The sequence below is a fragment of the Lissotriton helveticus genome, chromosome 6 (assembly GCF_964261635.1).
Source record: "Lissotriton helveticus chromosome 6, aLisHel1.1, whole genome shotgun sequence".
Classification (NCBI taxonomy): domain Eukaryota; kingdom Metazoa; phylum Chordata; class Amphibia; order Caudata; family Salamandridae; genus Lissotriton; species Lissotriton helveticus.
In genome coordinates this window covers 1,082,696,014-1,082,718,078 of record NC_136067.1, presented here as the reverse complement: position 1 = coordinate 1,082,718,078, position 22,065 = coordinate 1,082,696,014, and the positions used below count along the sequence as shown (strand labels likewise).

Below are 22,065 nucleotides of genomic sequence, written 5' to 3'. Positions count from 1 at the left end.
CTACTACTCTCTCTACTAATCTCTACTCCCTCTCCACTACTCTCTACGACTCACTACTCTACTACTCTCCACTACTCTCCACTACTCTCCACTACTCTCCACTACTCTCCACTACTCACTCTCTACTCACTCTCTACTACTTGTTCTCTACTACTCACTCTCTACTACTCACTCGCTACTACTCTCTACTACTCTACTCACTCTCTACTACTCACTCTCCACTACTCTCTACTACTCACTCTCTACTACTAACTCTACTACTAACTCTACTACTAACTCTCTACTACTCGCTCTCTACTACTCTCTACTCCTCACTCTCTACTACTCACTATCTACTACTCACTCTCTACTACTCACTCTCTACTACTCTCTACTCTCTACTACCCACTCTCTACTACTCACTCTAGTACTCACTCTCTAGTACTCTCTGTACTCTACTACTTACTCTCTACTACTCACTCTCTACCTCTTACCTCTCGCTCTACCTCTCACTCTACCTCTCTCTCTACTATCTACCTCTACACCTCTCTAAGCGCACACATATGCACATATATAAATATATATATGTATCTATGCATATGCATTTGTGTGTGTGTATATATATATATTTATATATTGTGTGTGTGTGTGTGTATATATATATATATATATATATATATATATATATATATATATACACACATACATATATAAACATATATATATACACATCTGCAGATCTATATAAATGCATGCATACATATATGCATACATATGCTTGTTTATTGTGTGTTTTTGAAACGTAAATAAAACGTGTTATTTGCAATGTCAATCGCTTAAGCTCGTGTTAATACGCGACCTATTGCATTGCAAATCCAATAGGTCTCGCATTTGCGAGAGATTAAGCTATTGGCATTGTAAATGACAATGCCATTTATTTATCTGTTTTCAAAACCAACACATAAATACAAATTTTGTCATTTACAATGCCAATAGCTCTAACTTTTGCAAAGGCGAGACCGTTGCATTGTAAATGCTTGTTTTTTCTGCAACCCCCTTTTCAATGTTTTTTCCGCTCTTTTCTGTTCTCGTTTGGCCCCGCTTTACACTCCTTACATACACTGCTTCTGCCTTGTCCCGCTCTCTTACTTCCCTCCTACATCTGCCCTCCCCGGCACTGTTGTCTGCCACAAAGGTTTATGCCCACAATAGTTTCCACTATTACCAAAAGCCTTTTTGCTCCAGGCAGTAGTTCTTGGCTATCTCCACCAGCGATTTTGACTGTTTTTCTACCAGCCTATTAATGTACTGGACCGACAAGACAGATCGTCTTGTCTCTTATTAGACATTTCATGGAAAGGGAGCCCCCAGTAGTTCCAGGTAATTTTTATGCTGTGGGATCTCTAGATGTGTCTCTCCATCCCAGTCTAGTGATGTCAGAATCCTGTATCCAAACTGGGGAGAAATCCAAATTCGTCCTGCTTTTGCAGCCTTTCTTAACATTTACTCAGTTAGATTTCCTTCCTGGCTTCACTGGACAGTGTACAGTATCTGCGTAACATAATCCCCCACTTAAATGAAGGATTTTCACCATCTGATGGACTGTGTAATGTAGCAGACTCGGAAAATGGCCCGATTCGAGAAAGATAGCAGCCCACTACTCTGGACACTTGTCTTAATAATACTATATCCTTATTTCAAACTTTTCTTTGGCTGTCTATATCTTGACTAGACGCAACTGACATCTGCCCTTAATCCTAAGAACTCTATTGGTCTCTTGTCCGAGTTCTGATGTCAGAGTGTTCTTGATTCATCTGAGGCACTATAGACCTTGCTAGACTCAGCAGGCTCTGAACCATCTCTGGATCCTGGAACATGAATATTATGTTATCCACATAGAATATCCTACCCTCTCAGAAATCCTAAATCTTCCTCATCATCGCGGTGAAGCAACACAGCGCTGGCAAAAGGCTTGAATTTAAAAGTCTGCTTTCGCAACCTGACCTGTAGAAATCTTTAGTGGGGTTGAATGATAGTGACCATCATGTATGCATGGCTGAGTTGACAGGGTATCTCTCAATGGATACCTTTCTTCGTAATGTGACAATTTGAGTGATGCATTGACTTCACTTGAACTATGCCAGTCGAAAACCCATGAGCCTTCAATTTTTGAAGAACGATTTTACTTAGAAAGCTGTGAGGAGTTTGTTTATGTTCCCCTTCCTTATTAGCTCCTCCTTTTCAGCATCTATCACTTTTTCCTGTAGAGAAATTCCAGGTTATGTTGGTCTTTACTTGTTACAACCCCCTGGACTTGTCTACATGATCCTTGAATCTCTGATTTCAAGTTGTGGACAAATCTGTGTACCCTCTCCCCGCCAGTCTTAATGGGAAGAAGAGACATGCCTCACTCTTTAACTTGACGGAAAGTTGCTAGACCTGGCTTAGTTCAAATGTGGGTATGAATGAAAAAACACTGCAAATCGTTTTTGATGTACCTTCTCTACTGTAGGAATGTTTAGATCATTGTAGGCTTTCTCCATGAAATAGCCACTGGTGAACCTTCTGCCACAGCTGGCCTTTCCAGAAAGGTTCTTGTTGAATACTTCTTCAAGGCAATGGCGGTAACGATGAATCGGCCCAAATCCTTCCTTTAAATAAAAAAAACTCCGAAAAGGAGGCCTTCTGAGCCTCCCGTGGAGCTGGATGACCTCCCGGGGGTGTGATGCAGGGGTCGAGAGGCGCAGGGGAATGGGGTGTGGGTGGGCCTGGGAGGCGGGTGTCTGTATGCAGCTATCTATTCGGTGCACGTTATGTTGTGTGTAGGTGATACGTGGCGGATCTTGTGCGACTCTGGGGGGCAGGAGTTGGGGTGGAGGGGAGTAGGGGGGAGGGGGCTGTTGGGAGGGGGGAGCGGTAGCTTGTTAAGAGCTGCTCTGTTCTATACTAGCTTGTTCTTGCTGTTAAATAAAAGTCGATTGCATTTCAGTTGATGTAATGTTTCTAATCTGCAGATGCCTCTGGTGTGCAGAGCCCTGCAAAATTTGTGCAGTCTGTCAAAGTCTGTTTTCAGAAAAGGAGGCCTTCTGGAAATGGACGCTCTTCTGATAAGGTTAAGTAACCTAAGCTTATGTCTTTCTTTGAGGATAGCGTATTGTTTCTCCGCTTGGTGGAATAGTTGGTGCTGTCCAAAAGGAATAACCCCTTTTTACCCACAACTTGACCAGATATCGAAATCCATGGGTACTCCTTTGCCTTTGGCTGTCGTAGCCGTATCATTTTGATAATGGATCCCCCCAAATCAGTGCTTCTTTTAGAACTGGAGAAGAATTTCTGCATAAACATTAACATATTTGGGTCAATGGACAGGGTGGAAGTCACCTTATCTATTCAGAGACGGCTTACAGTCTCCTTATCAATAGCTTTGCGTAATTCTTTTTGTGTATATAGTCTGTTACCATGGGAGGAACAGCCCAATGAGAGGTGCAGGGGAGGACACTGGCCAATTGAACGTTTCTCCATTATTTGTTTCAGGCTCTGCTACTGTTCCTCAGAAGGAGGTTCCTTGTTTTCTCTATGAAACTGGGGATGCCACTAGTGCTCTGAATAATCTGAGGTCTCTGAGTCCCAATGAGCAGCTTCTACCAAAGAGGGCTTTCTCTTCCTTGGGGGAGAGATCCTGCACTGCCGACATGGAGTTGCAACAGTGTACCAGCTTATCCAAGCACATAGGGCCTCATTTATGGGGATTTGGCGTAGGGCAACGCAGCAAGTCACTTTGCTGCGCTACCCTATGTCAAAGTGTAAGGGCAAGAATGTGTTGTATTTATGCAATACGTTGCATTCCTGTCCTTTCCTCCCACGCTGGTGCAGTTTCTGCTGCCTAGTGCCAATGCAGGCACCCTTGCAGCATGGTGCAGCAGTACCTGTGTTGTCGGCAGGATTGTTTAAGTGCAGGAAGGGGCACATTCCTGCTCAGAAACAATCTTTTGAGGTGTGTTTCACTTTCTATGTGTGTTGCAGAAAGCAGCACGCATACAAAGAGGAATAAACAAGAAGAAATTGTTATTTCTCCTCGCTATGTCTCGCCTCGGGAGGCGTAAGGTTTTGGCATTACCCATGTTTACATGGTCTGGTAAATCTAGGGAAGCTTCTAAATCTATGGGTGTTGCATGGGAACAACTACTGCAATGACTATTGAGCATCTCCCTAGCGCAGAGTAAGGCAACACAGAGATTTTTGCTGCCTTGCCTTATCTAAGAGGCCATTCAAAACCACACAGAGGCTTTACGTTGCCTCATAAATATTATTTGGTGGTTTGCCCCACGGGAGCATCACAAAAAGTGACGCTTCGTTGGAGCAAGGAGCTCATAAATTTGCCCAAAATGTTTGAATCCTGCACCCTAGTGAGCCAGGCTTTCGTTTTCTCAAAAAGCATCCCCATTGGGTGTATGGTCTGCCTTTCTTTTGGGTTCACCATAAGGCATTCTTTCACCCTGCTCTGACAATTCAACCAGTCTGAATGGAACGGAACAGGACTGCTCAGTAATCCTCTGAGCATGGCCACGCCTAAATAGCCAAGCATTGCACATGAAGACATATCCAGGCGCCATATAATAACAGCAGAGGCCTAAGTTGAAAGGCTAAGATGTGCAACACAAATAAGAGACCCACTAATCAGTTCAGTTCATTAACTTTATTCCGATATACATTGTATCGATAAAAGTACATAATAAAAATGTGAATGACAAGGGAAGAGTAACAATAAGAGCAGATAAAAATTGGCAATTTGTAGAACACAGTATTACGCACTCAAAAGTAAAGACTGTAAATCCAATAGCAGCAATTTTAAAATATTTCCATTCGTGCTTTAAAACTATGACAATTTATAGGACACAATGTTACACGCTCAGAGATAAAAATGATAAGACCATTAGCAGCAATTGTAAAATGTGTCCGTTCATACTTTAAGAACTCAAAGGTTTAACATTGACTTGCGTGCCCGAGTGGCAACCCTCAAAAATGTGCTGGTACGAAAAACAAGCTCTTCATTGGTCAAGGCAAGCATACTCGAATAGACAGAATCCAGGCTAACGTGCCTACTCCTGTTAAAGAATGGGTAAAGGAGCCCCTTGCTATACTTTATGTAATATTTGCAGAAAAACAAGAAATGGATGATAGATTGGCCACTCGCCCCGTCACATGGGCAGGGTATTAAATCGAGTTGCGAGTTATAGCCAAAAGGGAAACACAATGCAAATTTAACTGTCCCTGCTCTAAGGTGGAATAAGAGGCTCCTTTCCCACTTGCTCATCGGTAACATTAGGTAATGTGATAGGGGGAGGCAGCACCACTCACGGGACATGTAGCTGGAAACTATTGATTTCTTCGATTCCAGCACCAAACTTTCTTTGTTATATAATGAATAGAGGGCACTTCTTAGTTCTTTCTTGTGCAAAGTTCCGGTTTCGCTGGGATTTAAAAAGATACAACTTTTGTTAATGCTACATAGACTCTGATAAACTCCAGAGAGCCAGGGGATGTCCATCCCCTTCTCACACTTCATGCAGTCAGTAATAATATCTTGGGTTAAAATCGCTACCTCGTTCTTCCAGACCAATAACCAGAAGAGGGCTGGATGGGCGCGTATAAAATCAGTTATATAATAAGTTCAATTCCTTGTGGCAAATGTATTGCGGGTGGAGATTGGGATACTCAGTCCTGCAGAATCTATTTTCTTCCTGCTGAATGCAGGAGCTATTTGCGATACCCCAAATCTCTGCTTCATAGGTGGCCACTGGGACACATTGGGATTTTTTTTTTTTTTAAATAGCTAAGATAGCGCCTATGTTCTTTGGGCGGGGAGACTAAAAATCGAGTTGATGGTCTTTGATCACTTGCTCCTGGAATGGGTAAGATGTTCTGTCCAGGAGCCGTTCGCAGCAAAGACCACTCCAAGATGGGGAAATTTGCAAGTGATTATCAGTTTTTGGTTACCTACAGTGATGAAGCTAAGCTGGTGTTTCCTGGGGCCACAGGACATTAAAAATGATGTATTTAAATGAACTCTTAGGTCCAGGCTGTCCATGTATTTAACAAAGGACGGTGTCAAGACACGCAGAGAATTTGGGGTGCAGCATATAAGTACTGCACCGACTGCGTATAGTAGCACGGGGAGAGGTTTCCCATTAATCGTAGGGACGTCCTGGGACATGGATATTAATGATTTGTTCAGTCCATTGATATAAATAATAAAAAGAAGGGGGGCCAAGAGACAGCCCTGCCTGACCCCCCCTTCCGATCTTAACGGTTCCTGAAACCTCTCACCTCTGCCAATCCTCACTTGTGCCTGGAGGGAGGTCTTTGTGGAGATGTGCCAGGAAATGGACCAGGGGTTCATCCAGGCCATAAGCCAACAGGATAGCCCACAGCTTCAACCTATTAACAAGGTCGAAAGCTGAGGACAAATCCATGATGGCCAAATAGACTGGAGACTTCCGGGCTATGGTATATTTCCCAATTACAAGGCTGAGGTTAAGACATTGTTCGTTAGTGCCAACCTTGCTACGGAAGCCTGACTGGCAGGGCTCTAGAATACTGCATTCCTCCGTCCATTCCAATATCTCATTATATAATTTCTAATTTAAAACATTTATAAAGCGCAGCGTGCACCGTACGGTTTCTTGGCGCTAGTAGGGAGTTCTGCAACAGAGGCAAAATTAACCTGTCGTAAAGAAGAAGGGAGATTACACGGGGAAGGCCTGTTTGAAAAGGAACGTTTTTAGGTCTTTACGAAAAGAAAGGTAGTGGGTGGCAGAACGAAGGTGATCAGGAAGGGAGTTCCAGAACGTGGGGGCTAAGGTAGAAAAGTTGGTTCCACCCCACTTTTTACGTTTGAAACGTGGGATTTGAAGGAGAGATTTGGAAGAAGAGCGAAGCTCTCTAGTGGGGACGTATTATTTTATTAACGAGGAGATGAAGGCAGGGGCAGTGCCTTGGCGGGCCTGGAAGACCATGCAGCCGGTCTTAAAAAGGGAACGTTCCTTGACAGGAAGCCAGTGAAGCTCCCTGAGGAGCGGTGTGGAGTGATGATATCGTGAGAGACCAAAGACCAGCCGGGCCGCCTGGTTCTGGACCATCTGGAGCCTCCGCAGGCTGTATGCTGGGATGGCGTTGTAGAGGGCATTGGCATAGTCCAGCCGCGATATCACCAGTGCGGCCATGATCAACTTGAGAGCCTGGGGGGAAAAAAAAACGGGAAACAGTGCGGATGGTTCGGAGGGTGAGGAAGCAGGAGGAGACTACAGAGCTGATTTGTGAATGAAGGGTGAGCTGGTTGTTCATTTTAACACCCAGTGTTTTGACCGAGGTTGAAGGAGTGGGGGAGGGACCAAGAGAGGGGGGCCAGAAGAGGGAATTCCAGGGACTGGAAGAACCACCGGTGAGAACCAACTCGGTTTTATCCGGGTTCAATTTGAGATGGTTGTGGTTCATCCAGTCCCTGATGAATGTCATGGAAGACTGGAAGTTAGAAACAGAGAGAGGAGAAGAAGACAGATCAAAGATGAGCTGGAGGTCATCGGCATAATTGTACACGGTGACCTCCAGCTGCTGAAGAGCGAAAATAAGAGGAGAGATATAAAGATTGAATAGTAGAGGGGAAAGAGAGGAGCCCTGGGGAACACCACAGGTGACAGGGAGTGGAGTGGTCGTGAAGTCTCCTAGCCGAACCGCCTGGGTGCGGTCCCTCAGGAAGGAGGAAAGCCAGATCAGGGCTGAACCCTCAATTCCAGCCGCCTTGACACGGGACAGTAAGATGGTGTGGTCCACCGTGTCAAAGGCGGCGGAGAGATCGAGGAGTACCAGCGCCTGATGTTTGTTATTATCCATACCCTTCCTGAGGTTGTCCAGGACCGAGACCACAACTGATTCGGTCGAGTGCCTGGGGCGAAAGCCGGCCTGGCGGGAGGCCAGTCCCCCATTAACCTCTACGTGGGCGCTGAATACTGCGGTGACATGGCGTTCCAGCACCTTGCCCAGATAGGGCAGCAGGGAAATGGGGCGGTAATTGGCTGAGATGGACGGGTCAGCACCAGGCTTTTTTAAGATGGGCACTATGGTGGCTGATTTGAGCGCAGGGGTCACTACTCCCTGCGCAAGGGAGTTGTTGAGGAAAGCAATGGGGGGTTCAGGGCAAGAGGAATAAATTTGTTGCAGGATTCGTGCCGGACAGATGTCTGCCGGAGAACCAGACTTTACTTTGGGGAGTATCTCCCGGAATCTTGCCTCAGTAAGGGGGGGGATAGAGGTAAGATGACATTGAACAGTGGGAGGGGAGGGATCCACAAAGGCAGAATAAGGAGGGGGGATGTTGGCCTTGATGGTATCGATCTTCTCCAAGAAGTAAATGTTGAGTTGGTCGCATAGTGACTGAGATGGGGGGATTTGGGGTGAAGCTCTGTCGGAATAGGCCAGGTCATTCACTATACCGAATATTTCCCTAGGTTTGTTCTCGGCTGACATTATTTTTGTTGAAAAATAGGAGGTTTTGGTGGAGAGAATTGCAATTTTGTATTCGGCAAGTGATGCGAGATAGAGGGTTTTTAATGAGGGGTGGTAACTTCTTCTCCACTGCCTCTCTGCCTGTCGAGCGGTCAGTTTTAGCTCTTTTAGGTGGTCGTTAAACCACCTGTTGGAGTCCTTGGGTCGCCGGATGGAAATGCGACGCAGGGGAGCCACTGAGTCACAGCCTCCAGTCAGCCAGGTATTAATGGCGTTGGCTTGGGAGTCGGATGAAAGACCAGAAAGGGTAGGAGTGGAGTTCCGAAGCAGAGAGGACAAGGAAGGGAAATCGACTCTGTTCCAATTCCGCGCCCAGGTATTTTTGGCACGTGGGGCTTTGGATACAGGGTTGGAAGAGATGGAAAAAGCAATAAGGGCATGGTCGGACCAGGGACAGGGAGATATAGTCACAGAGGAGACTGGAAGATTAAGGGACCAAACCTGGTCAAGTATGTGACCGTGCGAATGAGTGGGGATAGTTATGTGCGGGACAAAGTTCAGAGAAGAAAGAGATTCTGTGAACTCTTTCGAAGCAGTGCACTCAGAGGGGTCCGAGGGCCAGTAGTTAAAATCCCCTAGCACCAGAACCGAGGCATAGTTGACCACCAAATTAGCCAGCAGGTCTTGAAATGCTGGTAAGAACAGAGACGAAGACTGGGGTGGGCGATACATTAGAAGTAAGGTAATAGGGGGAGAGAAGGAGAGGGAACGGGCTACAAGGTGCTCAGCGAGGGGGATGGGGGAGAGGGAAGGGTTTGAAAATTCAGCTCAGACCGAGCAATTAACGCCACACCACCACCAACCCTGCCCGCCGAACGATCGGCGCGCAGGGCAACGTAGGAAGGGGGGAGGGTAGCCAAGAGAACGGGGAGGGAAGAATCACAAAACCAGGTTTCGGTCAAGAGCAGTAAGTCAGGCTTCTCAGTATCAAGCAGGACAAACAGCTCATGATGGTGCTTGACCGCTGACCTGGTGTTGAGTAAGAGAACAGATAGCGACGGAGCAGGGGGGGGAGGGTCAGGTGGGGGAGAGCCATGTGGCGGAGAGGCCAACTGGGAGTGCGGCAATGTAGGAGTAGAAGAGGAGGCAAGCCCTAATGAGGCGATGTGCCTGCGGACGGTTTCTGAGAGAGGCCAGTGGCCTTGGAGGATGGTAAGCTCCTCAGGGGAGTATGATGTGAATTTGGCATGGGGTCGTGCCCCTAGCCCCGTCCGGCCGCGGACGGGCGCAGGCGGGCTTGCCTTAGGCGCGCCCGCTGTGCACGCCCGCTGCGCACGCCCGCTGCGCACGCCCGCTGCGCACGTCCGCTGCGCGTTCTGGGGTTACACATTATTATAGGAGATCTTAAAGGCGGGAAGGGGGCGTGGCCTCTAGGTGGGCGTGGCCAGCCGTGGAGGAAGCGGGAGGGAGGGGGTCACGTGAGCGCTAAATCCGCTGCACGGCGCCCTCGAGATGCAAGTAGCAGTAGTAATGAAGGTAAGTTTTAAAAACACAAGTACACAGAATTACATTAGTAAAAACACACTCCCGGCTATTTTGCCTCAGGAGACTCGAACTACCCGAGCGCTAGCGACTCAGCGCTTAAGTGGGGCGGGAAGGGGGCGTGGCCTCTAGGTGGGCGTGGCCAGCCGTGGAGGAAGCGGGAGGGAGGGGGTCACGTGAGCGCTAAATCCGCTGCACGGCGCCCTCGAGATGCAAGTAGCAGTAGTAATGAAGGTAAGTTTTAAAAACACAAGTACACAGAATTACATTAGTAAAAACACACTCCCGGCTATTTTGCCTCAGGAGACTCGAACTACCCGAGCGCTAGCGACTCAGCGCTTAAGTGGGGTGGGAAGGGGGCGTGGCCTCTAGGTGGGCGTGGCCAGCCGTGGAGGAGGCGGGAGGGAGGGGGTCACGTGAGCGCTAAATCCGCTGCACGGCGCCCTCGAGATGCAAGTAGCAGTAGTAATGAAGGTAAGTTTTAAAAACACAAGTACACAGAATTACATTAGTAAAAATACACTCCCGGCTATTTTGCCTCAGGAGACTCGAACTACCCGAGCGCTAGCGACTCAGCGCTTAAGTAGGGCGGGAAGGGGGCGTGGCCTCTAGGTGGGCGTGGCCAGCCGTGGAGGAAGCGGGAGGGAGGGGGTCACGTGAGCGCTAAATCCGCTGCACAGCGCCCTCGAGATGCAAGTAGCAGTAGTAATGAAGGTAAGTTTTAAAAACACAAGTACACAGAATTACATTAGTAAAAACACACTCCCGGCTATTTTGCCTCAGGAGACTCTACCCAGTATTTTAAGGGTGTTATCAATCAATTATATCGGCCTATAATTGCTGGGCTGCGACCGATCCCCCTTTTTAAATATTGGGACAATAATACTTTTTGTCCATGTGTCAGGTAACGGGCATGCATAAGATTATTGAAAACATTCAGAAGAAGCTGTGCCCAAAAGTCCGGCTTCCATTTAATAAAATCTATGGGTAGGCCATCGGGGCCGGGGGCCTTATTCCCAATACTCTGATGGATAGCTTCTTCTACTTCAGGGAGTGTTATCTGAATGCTGACCGGAGGGTAATATTCATACTGATCAGTGTCCAATGAGGCAGAGGCATAAATGTTTGAGAAGTGGGATTACCAGGATTGGCAGGATATAGTACAGCTGATAGGGGTTAATAACTGGCCCATAGATCGAAAATCCATTAGAGGAGGAGCCTAGCTCGCGACCGAGATGGCCGCGCTTTAGCTCGGCTCCGTTCGCCCGCCTGGGTTTTCACATTTATCCTGCTGTAATCCTGCCCCGGGAAGCCCTGTTTGCTGAGTGGTGGTGCTACGACGCCTTGCAGGCACTTACCTCTTGTTCCGGTTATCCTGGCTGCTGTGGATCCGGTGCAGTGCCCCCGATTGTGTTGGGGTGTCGGAGGCGGACTGGCCTGGATCTTCTTGCCGGCTCCCGGGCCAGACGGAGCCTGTGGATCTGCCCTCCGGGGCGCGGAGGAGGTGGTCGGAGGGCCGTTGTTCGTGTGGGCCGGAGGTCCTTCCTGGCCGATTCCTGTGGGGAGGAGGCCTATGGTGGAGGCGCTGCCTTCCGTGGTCGAAGCTCCTCGTGTGTCCGGCTTGCTCTCCCTTTGTTCTCCGGTCCGGCCATTTTGATTTTGCCGCCCGGACTCGGAGAACGGGACCGGCGGCGTTGGGTGGCCGGCGAATCCCTTTCTTCTGATGGCCCTTCTTCCTGCCCGGGGTGCTCTGTTGCCGGTCAGCGGGACTTTGTTTGCCTTACTGCCGCCCCGGCGGAGATTTACAGCCGCGCTGCCTTGTCGGACTCTCAAAATGGCGACCGACCCCGAGTGTCTTGACCGGGCCTGGGCGAGCGCTGGGGGCCCGCCGCATGGCCCGGGTGCCGGATACTGTGAAGGTTTTCCTACACTTAAGGAGTTACTGGACACCCTGCTCTCCTGGCGGCTCTGTGTGACCGCGCCTATACTACCTTCGGAGATGGTTCCTCACGGCGGGCCTCCTGGGCCCCCACGGCCAGATGTGATTGTGCCGCCGCTGGGTGCGGCTGGAATTATCCTGGCGGAATTGGCCCCGGCTCCGACCGCGTCTGCTGCTGTACGGGACTTGATGGCGCCTCCTCCTCCTGCGCTACCTTCTTTTTCTCGGGCCCGGGAGCTGGATTTTACTTGGCCTGGCCTTCATGACTCTCCCGCTTCCTTTCGGTCGCTGCTGCCCGGCGATGTCTCCTGTGCTGGCCCAGATGGGTCGGTTCTTCTGGACATATCCTTGGACTTGTGCCTGCATCGTTTGCTACACTTCGTGACTTTCCTGGATCGTCCGTGTTCCACTTTACGTGCCTTTTCCGGACTGCCGTTGGATCTTCCTGCTGTCTGTCTCCTGTTCTTCGTAACCTGGTCCTCGCTGGATCGGACCGTTTCCACTTTGGACAAACAAGGACAGGGCTGATGTATATTGGCATCTGTGTGCGGTAGTCTTGCACTGGTTTGGATGGTCAACCTGTCCCGGTATGGTTCTGTGTGATTGACTGGTGCCCCTGGACTTTAACCCGATGTTCTTTGGCTTCCCGGGGACTTGGCTCCTCAACTCAGGCGGGTGGCTGGGTGCGTTTACTCCTGTCTCCCGGCCCTCCCCCGTGTATGTCTGTGTGTGTTTCCCATCCCTCGTTTCCTTCTCTTCCCTTCCCATTTTTGTCTCTGTTTCCGACTTAACTTTGCTCCGCTATATTTCGGGTTCTAATTAGGGCGACAGGCACGCTGCGGGGGGGTAGGCCGTAGCCTTCTGCAGGGGTGCAGGGTGGGCTTTAGGGGTGGGTTGGGGGGGTCTGTCCGTATTGGGGGGTCTTTTTCCTCCCTTATTTCCTCTTTTTCTGTTCTATGGCTCTTGTGTGTTCACTTTTTCCGGGACTCCGTCTCCCCCTGTATCCCCCTGGGGAGTTTCTGTGACTTTCGTATTCCGGTATGTATCTGATTGTAGCTCGCTGGGTAATTCGGTATCGATTTTTGCTATGTCGCTTGCCGGACTCTATTATCCTGCTTTCACTCCTGGGGGTGCGTGGTTTGGTGGGAGTCCCTTCTTTCGTTCCCTTTTTCCCTCTCCCCTTTTTCCTCCTTTATGGGGGTCCTTTTATTTTGTTGGGATGCATATCGTATTGTCTTTTATTATGTGGGCCTTTTTGATCATGTCTCCTCAATTTGGGTGGGGGCTGCGACGGGTAGGTGCGGTTTGATTGATGCCATTGTCGTTTCTTTATATTCCGATTACGCTTATACTCTTTGATAGCTATGTTGGTATGGCCTCTTTTGTCATTCTGTGATCGTAAGATGGCGGCTTGCCGCGGCCCCTCCCTGGTTGTTTTTTGCACGGCCCATGATTCTTCTGTTTCCCCACCCCGCATTAGAAAATTAACCTTTTATTGTCCTGTTCTTGCTGATTGCTCGATGCTCTTATTGTTTCTCCTGTGCTCCTGGTGACATATCCTGTTGAAAATTTGTTTTTCATTTATTACGTTATCTACCATGTGGTGGCCAGCCCTCGTGGGTTGTAGGCCCGTATCTGTGAGCTTTCTTTGTACAATAAAGGTTTTCAAAAAAAAAAAAAAAAAAAAAAAAAAAGAAAATCCATTAGAGCGGACCAAAATAATTTGCCATTTTTATCAGTTGCAACTTGCGATAGGGTTTCCTACCGGTCCCTAAGGAGTACTCCCTTCCGCTTATTGACTGCCCTGTTGTATTCCTGCCTGGCGAGTTTCACATCCGATGTGCACCTGGATACAACTGACAACGCCCTGCGCAAGTTCCTGTTAGCCAGTGAGCATTCGTTATCGAACCATCTAGGGCCCTGTCTTCTTGAATTTGCAGACTTCGAGAGGTAAGTTTTAATAGCCAGAAAGAGTTTGGAGAAGTTCTGGACTACCTCTGGGTGCGGGGTTCGAAATGACAGACAAGAGTTAATGAGAGGCAGGTTGTCCTTAGCTAACTATTTGAACAAGTCCTCGTATTAATGCCCCTCCATACTAATCTTAAATTGTCTGTCGATAGCGTTAAGTCTCTTGCCCCACATTCAGATGAAAACACCAGTCGTGCTGCCATTCTCAGTTCTATTTTAATAGGGTTATGGTCCACATGGACAGTGGCAATAACCTCCGCTGTAACTAATCCACAAGAGGAGGGGAAATAAAAACAAAATCTAAAGTGGATCGGGGACCCCTACCTCTGAATGTCGGGTAATAGTTAATGACCACGTTTGATGTGCCTATCTGGTCCATAGCATTAACCAGGTTGTGGGACCTTAGGAGCACTGCCAATTCAGCACCCCTACGAGATGAAGGGGATAGATTGCGTGCTACACCCAAATGCATATCTTTAAGTTTTGCATTAAAATCACCTCCCAGAATAGTCCCAATGATAATACCCAAACCTTGCTGGTAATCTAAATTAGAAATAAAATCAAAGAGCTCAATAAAATTCTTATTACGAATGGAAAGGAAATCATTATTGTAAAAGTTTACCAGATAAAAAGAAATTCTTCTCTTGTACAATACAACTTGAAAGTTACAACTATTTGTTGGAAGTAACTTAAAACTTCCACCAGCTGCTACATTAAGTCCAATAAAAAGGCCCCCTGACGGACGGCCCAAATTACGGTGGGATGCCGCCGCGTTAAAACAATGAAAACCCTCAATATGCAAGTCATGTGTTGCCCAAGTCTCCTAGAACATTACTATGTTGTGTTCTTTAACTAAGCGCAGCCAGTCCTGGTCGTTAAGTTTGGACTGTAACCCTGCTACATTCCTGCTAAGAATATTCAATTCTACACCATTAACTCTGGTGGGGGGGGTAGTACGTCATTATTATTGTCAATAGTTGCTTTAGTAGCAGGGGGCTCTTCCAGGTGATGTTGGTGAGGCGGCTGGGGAGCCATCGTGGTGATTGTCAGTCCTGTGCATCTAAATTAGAAAATGCATTAAACCTGTTGGTTAGCGAAGGTAAAGTGTAGACATCCCTAAGGGTTTCAGGGGATGGCTTATAAAAGTAGCCCAGGGGGAGCACACTAATGTGGGTGTTTATTAAAAAGGGTTGCTCAAAAGTGCTCAGTAATCGGCGGACCATCTGGGGTCTGCGAAAATTGAAGACAACGCAGTCACCGTCTATGTTCTTTTCAGAGTGTCCGACCCAGCCTAATCTTCGAGCCATGAGGATATCGCTAATGCTGAAGGAAAGGACCTCTTACCTTTACAAAGCCAGTCTACCGACTTATTACGAAGATCTACCCAGGATTCCCTTTGGTCTCCGACTACTAAGGGGACCCCAGCCAGAACTAACACGTAAGGGCAGGAGGCGGGAGGTAGACTTATCACATCAGTGTTTGGTCTCACAGAGACGCTTCTAGGACGGATGAGGCGACCCCCTGATTGTGCCAGTGTTATTTGCGCGGATACTCAGACGTTTGGGAATTGGGCTACTTCTTCCTAAGACCGGTGCTGTGTTTCCTGGGACAACACCCTGACTCATCCTATGTTCACTAAGGGAATTTGGCCCATCGAGTGCATTTCTTTTACTGTAATTCATATGCGAGGTGGCAGGAATACTATCTTTATGGGAGACAGGACAAGGGTGTGACACCAAACCAAATGTGTTGCTTGTGGATAATGTGGACAGTCCATCCATGTCTATAATTTGAACAGGGTTAACGTTACGGCACATAAGGTTAGACAGTTCAGAGTTTAAAGATTAAATTCCCCCCCACAGAAAATTACATTTCGTTTCAATTACGTTCTTAATGTCGGTCAGCGCATTGTCTATTGACCTCAGGGCAGAGGAGGAAACGGCAGCATCATCCTCTACCTATGATGCTGTCGTTACTAACATGATTAGAGATAGCACTAATAAACAGTAAATACGGTCCAAAGGAGAGAAATAAAATGTACTCACATGAGGCTGCTGAGCAACAAAGAAAGAGTAGAGTATTGCTGCTCAGAATGAGGATTTCACAACAAAGCGTGCTGACTGGCTATCTCTTGACAAGATCTGTAGTTTTGCTATGGGTGTAAGGGGTAATAGGATCTCTTGACTGGTCAAGTGTTGATGTTGCTTTAAGAGAGGCTGCTCTTCATGTCATTAAAGCAGAATCCTACCAAACCTAGCCTCTGATTCGGACAGAAAATGGTTGATGGCAAAAGAAATGACGATACACAGATTGTGCCATCCATCTCCAACAAATCCAATGAGATTGCAGACCGTTTAAACGCCTGAATGAAAGCCATTGTTAGCTGGACGAGCAGGAATTGTCTAAAGCTTAATTTCCAAAAAACAGAGATTCTCTTATTCAGTAAAGATGATACATTTTGGAATCCATCCTGGTGGCCCCAATCATTGGGTCCCCTTCCTGCATCCGTCCCCTAAATAAGGAACCTCATTTTTGACACACATAGAGCTGTTCTTCATGGAGCAAATGACCAAGCTTTCTTCCTCATTTTTTTAAAATAATAAATTTGCTTAGGACGGTGTTGCCTTTTATTCCTATAAACCTTCAAAAAATTATGCTCTCCCTAATTAAGTCCAGGATTGAATACTGTAATGCCCTTTATATTGGCATCAAGCAGAGACCAATGAAATTAACAAGTTCCAGATGCTGCAAAAAGCATCATGTCGCCTATTGAAGAAAATCCTGAAATTCAAGTCGGTGTCGGGCACATTAGCCAAACTCTGACTCCCTGTGAGAAACGAGATTTTTTCAAAGCTCTGTGCTTGGCACTTAAAGCATTGCACGGAATCAGTCCTGAGTACCTAAAAAACAAATTTAGTTGGTACTCTGAAAAGATCTTTGCGACCTGCCCCATTAAGATCCGTGATCATCCCCAGAATCAAGAAAGCGTCCCAGGCGGTAGCAGCTTTGTTTACAATATCAGTCAATTTTGGGACAAAGGGCCCAAACATCTCAAAAGCCAGATTTACTTATGTTTTTGTAAACCGCTAAATATCTGCCTGTTTTCACTTTCCTTATAAACTTCGTGGCATTTTCGGCTTCAAAGAGGCCTAAACGGGTGGATTTGCTAGTGCCAAGACACCTCCAGGCATTCCTGCGCTCTAGAAAACTCAAATCAAAAGCAGTTAAAAAATGTCATCCAAAATTGGTAACCTTTTTTAGCTACAGCAATGCATGTGAGAACATACTTCTACATGTTTGTGCATTTAGCATACCATCTCCATGTTATGTGGGATGCATGTAATGGAGAGGGAACGTCAGAACTTCAGCCATGTGTGTGTTTCAATGATCCACGTTCTGCTGAGAACTAGCATCCCTCTTCTTACGTGGATGAGCCTCGAACCCAGGAAAACTTGCTTTTATGAGGACTCTAAAGTAAAATGAATCGTGTTGGTCGCATGAGGTTTCTCTAGCCATAATGATCTGGCATGCGCAATACTCCTGAAACTTCTTGCACCTTGACTTAGATATTACTCCTAAACTATTTCAAAGTGGTTGTAATTTAATACATGTCATGGCGCGCAGTTTCTTTGCATTTTCCGAATCAAATCAAATCAAATAAGCTTTATTCGATATTTCAAAGAATATCATACAAGCATTCATAATAAAATAGAAATATACAACAAAACATTTAGTCAATTCATTAAAATAGATAAAAATATAAAAATTTGTAAGAAAAAAGTTACCATTTTGATAAGGGGATCAGGGGAACCAAAACTTCTCATAAGTAAAAAATATTATGCAGAATTCTAATAAAAGAAGAGGAGCATTTTTACATTGGCCCTTGTGTTCTAGGTAACTGGGAGGGTGGAATGCTCGGATAAAAGTCATGTAAATCCCAGATACGAATTGGGCCATCCCCCTCTTTATGCTTGCAGGATCGTAAATAGCGGGCTATTTTCCTATACTTGAATCTAATTAGCACCAAGTCCCCTGGAATGTCTTTTGGCAATGTGCCCAACCACCCCACCCTCCTAACGCTTAGGATCCCCCCATCTAGGTCGGGTGGCAGGGGTCTATTGGTCTGTAACCAAAACATAGCCTTATGTAATAAATCTTGACGAGTTTCAAGTTTTCCGTGAGTTAGTGGTGGGATCCCAGAGACAACGGTCACATAAGGGGCGGCTTCAGGGGGTAAATTTATTCGTGGCATTCTAACAGGTTCAGGTTTAGCCTCGATGTGGTTTGTTTGTACAAGCGGTGTAGTTTGAGAATGCGCATTCCTGCAGGAAATCAATTTGGGGTTTTCCAGGACAGTGAGGGGAATAGGAGGGTCTGATAATACTGGTTTAGTTCCAGATGGAATGTATGTTTTGATCAACAGTTCAATATTAGATATCCTGTCCCCCAGATCATTAATTTTATCCACCAGCGGTGAAATTAGGGAGGTTAGTAGATTCTCAAGCTGGGCCAATAAAGTTGGTTGAGGGGATGATAGGCAGTTTTCCATTTTTCCATGCTCCATATCCCCTGACACAGAGCTGAAGTTGGAGTGATGTTGAGAGGGACTGGAGCATAGTTTTGGAGTTTTGGCTGGGATCCCGTTAAGAATGACATCATCGTTCTTTATCTTGATGTTGAACCCACCCGGGAGTGCTTTAATTGGAGATTGGGGTTTATTCGAGCAAAAAGGTGACATCTGCAGGGTGGCGTTAACATCGTCTGGATTGGTAGCTGTGCTTATGGGGGATAAAAAGTCAGGGATATATTTAGATCCACACATAGCATTAAGCTCCTCCCAGATAGACATGGTGTGATGCGAGTCTCCAAAGAAATGGGTTGATAGTAATAGTAAGGGGAATCACAGTACCTCTTTGAGTGAATTGGCAAGGGGGGGTGGCCCGTCCCGTCCTCCTCGTGCCTCTGAGGGCCACAGAGGGCCCGCCCTTTGCCCGGGCTTAGCCCGCGCGCGGTCCCGCGACGCGGGGGCTCGCGCTGGCCTTAAGCGCACCTCCGGGGGCGGGTCAGGATGCAGGATGCGCGCCTTCCTGGGCGCAAGGGGTGCTGGGAATTGTAGTTCCCGATCTACCGCTTCGCCGCGATGTTCGGGTAACGGCAGGCAGCAAGGTCCGGTGGCAAGAAGGGAGCAGCGCTCGGGCTGCAACACTCAACAATCCCCCAGGTGACCTCCCAGGTCAGAGAATGTGTCAGGTCCCCCGCTCCCCCGGGGCTCGCGCTGGCCTTAAGCGCACCTCCGGGGGCGGGTCAGGATGCAGGATGCGCGCCTTCCTGGGCGCAAGGGGTGCTGGGAATTGTAGTTCGCGATCTACCGCTTCGCCGCGGTGTTCGGGTAACGGCAGGCAGCAAGGTCCGGTGGCAAGAAGGGAGCAGCGCTCGGGCTGCAACACTCAACAATCCCCCAGGTGACCTCCCAGGTCAAAGAATGTGTCAGGTTGCATTTTCCGATTAGCAACTATGGCAGAGATGCATAGGTCACCGCACCGGATATGACGCTTTACTGAAGTACTAGTTACTTTCTTTCGCTTGTTTGAGTGGGTAACACCTAAGTGATGAAAGGCCGACACTTGCACATCCAAGAGGAAGGAGGATAAAATGCCACGCATTCTGAAAACTAGGAATTGTGAAGACTTCAGGAGGATTCATTTGTTGGCTTTCCCCAGTACATTTCCTGCAGAAGACACGAAAAATGGATTATTACTGTTGAGGTTTGGGAGAGGCATCATGACGCACTAGAAGTTTTGCCTCTCGTTAGTGACGGCTCTTCCTTATAAATGGGATATTGCGCTTCTGCATATGCCCTGTGTAATATGTGAATGCTTGCATTGTACAAAAACCTGAATCTGATTTTCTTTTTACAGTCTTGTTGTGACATAACTTATCAACTACAAACATGAACACTGTAATTAGTTATTACATTTGGATTGTGCTAACATCGTCCCTGCTGTCTGAGACAACAGCCAGTGTGACATGCTTGTCACGGATCAGAATTGCAGCTGGTGCTTTAACAGTGAAAACAAACTTTTCATCTCCTCTGATCCTTTTAGCTGCAACGAATAGTCATGAGCAGAAAGGGAACATTTATTACACAGATTTACTTTTTTCACGGCTGTAGTTTTTTACATGCTAGCACAAATATGTGCATGTTATTACACATTCTGCACTTCAGCTTTGCTAGAAAGTGACTCTCATTGAACTGCTTAAAGTATGTTTTTGCAACAATCACTATCTTCATAGTAGTGATACAATTCCACACTTTAGAGTAAGCATTTATTGTACTTGTCTTTAACCATGCTGTTTCATATCAAGAGACCAATGATTTAAACTTTTTGCGTTATGGGTATTGAGGTGTCCATGAGTCATAAGATTTAAAATGACCTCTGTAATACATTAAAAGGCAAGTGCCCTTGGAGCACCTTAACCTTATTTTTCAGTGGTCTCAGAACTCATGGAAGACTTAAAATATCCTAATGTAGTATGGTAGAGGATACTTCATCCCATGAATAATGCATATATGTTTTGTGTTGCTTGTTTCTTCAAATATTTAGGGTCCTTCAATCTATGTTTTTGTTTTTATTAGGTTATGCCTCAGCTTCTGAATCATCTAAATGTTGACCGCATCGGAGATAGCATAGACTGGGGAACATTGGCTGTATTTACTTGTGCTGAAAACTGCGGTGATGAAAAAGAGTATTGCAAGGAATTCTTATGGAAGCAGGACTTGGCCATTGATCCAGTCTAACAAGCCATCCTGTTCCTTTTCCGAAGAAATTCCTTTTTGCTGCGTGCCAAAGGAGTCAATGCTTACCATGTTAACCATTTTCACAGCATTGAGAATAATAAATAAGAAGTTGGAAAAAATGAAATAGGAACTCGAAGACTGACCATGTACATAGATGTGTTTTATTGAAAATCTGTACATAAATGCTATCAATATTTATTTGAAGTTTTAAAAACAAATTATAGATGTAGTTAATTTCTATCTCATTTTGTAATTATAGGTTCGAGGCATGTGGGCTGCTGAATTCATATCTTAGCATAGATCGCCGCCTAGTGTTGGGTCCGGATGTTTGCACCTTGTTGTCTTGGAAGAGTCTTCGAAGTATCACGAGATAGGTGACTCCTCCCCTGGACTACAGTGCGCATGGGCATCTTCTCCATCTTCAGATTGTTTTTCTCCGCCATTGGGTTCGGATGCTATTCCTCATCTCCAACTTCGGAACCGAAAGTTTTCAACTTTCTAAGGCCAAAAGGCCTTCTACCTAGACGGTATTGTTCTCGTTCGGTACCCCTTGACTCGATAATACTTTCCATCTCGATCCGGTCGTCGACGCGGGCCGTTAGGCCTTTTCGACGCCACGTGGGCCTCCTGCCGATGGAAAGGACCCCGATTAAAAAATGCCCACAATGTCACTCCAAATTCCCTCATACTGACAAACATACAGTATGCAACAAGTGCCTATCTCCGGAGCACAACGAGGAAAACTGTCCAGCTTGTGCTCAGTTCCGGTCGAAGAAAACTATCCGGAACTGAAGGGCCGCTAGACAAGAGACGCAGCAGCAGGCACCGGAACCGGAGAACATTTTCGACGACGAACATGAACTCCCAGAAGCTGCGGACTCCGACCTAGAAATAGTCACCGTAGAGGACCAGTCGGACTCTGATGACCAGATCACACCGGGGCAAACCGTGAGTACCAAAGACCCGACCCCGCTTCCACCTCGAAACAAGGCTCCGGTCGAAGCATCGTCTAAAGGCCTTAGCCGAGACCGACAGACTCCTTCAGAGGCCCCGCCTTCCGGCTCTGCCCTGAAGACCATACCGAAGATTTCTTATACCCCAGGAACGAGCAACACTCTTCCCAAAAAGGCCGTCAAACCTAAAAGGGTTGTCGAGCCAAAGAAGGTCATCGATCCAAAAAAGGCGCTTCGAACCAAAGAGGGTCGTTGATCCGAAAAAAAAAGTCTACCCGAAAAGGTCCGTCGACCCGAAAAAAGGTGCAGATCTAAAGAAAGCAGATAAAACAAAAAAGCCTGTCGACCCGAAGAAGGCCGTCGAGTTTACAAAGATCCTCGAG

The 22,065-nt window shown here is 46.9% G+C and overlaps 1 protein-coding gene across 3 annotated transcripts in view; it reads left to right on the top strand.

The window, feature by feature from the left end:
• The window catches only part of PDCD2 (programmed cell death 2), a 519,296-nt gene extending 498,443 nt beyond the window's left edge, over window positions 1-20,853 (top strand). For 2 of the 3 annotated variants that reach the window (XM_078648732.1, XM_078648730.1), the window contains one exon: window positions 20,568-20,853. In XM_078648732.1, coding sequence (XP_078504858.1) covers window positions 20,568-20,729 — 162 coding nt within the window. In that variant the 3' untranslated portion in view covers window positions 20,730-20,853. Of the gene's footprint in view, window positions 1-2,993; window positions 3,092-20,567 lie in introns of all 3 variants that reach the window. The other variant, XM_078648731.1, reaches the window with a different exon arrangement.
• Window positions 20,854-22,065: the final 1,212 nt, after the last annotated feature.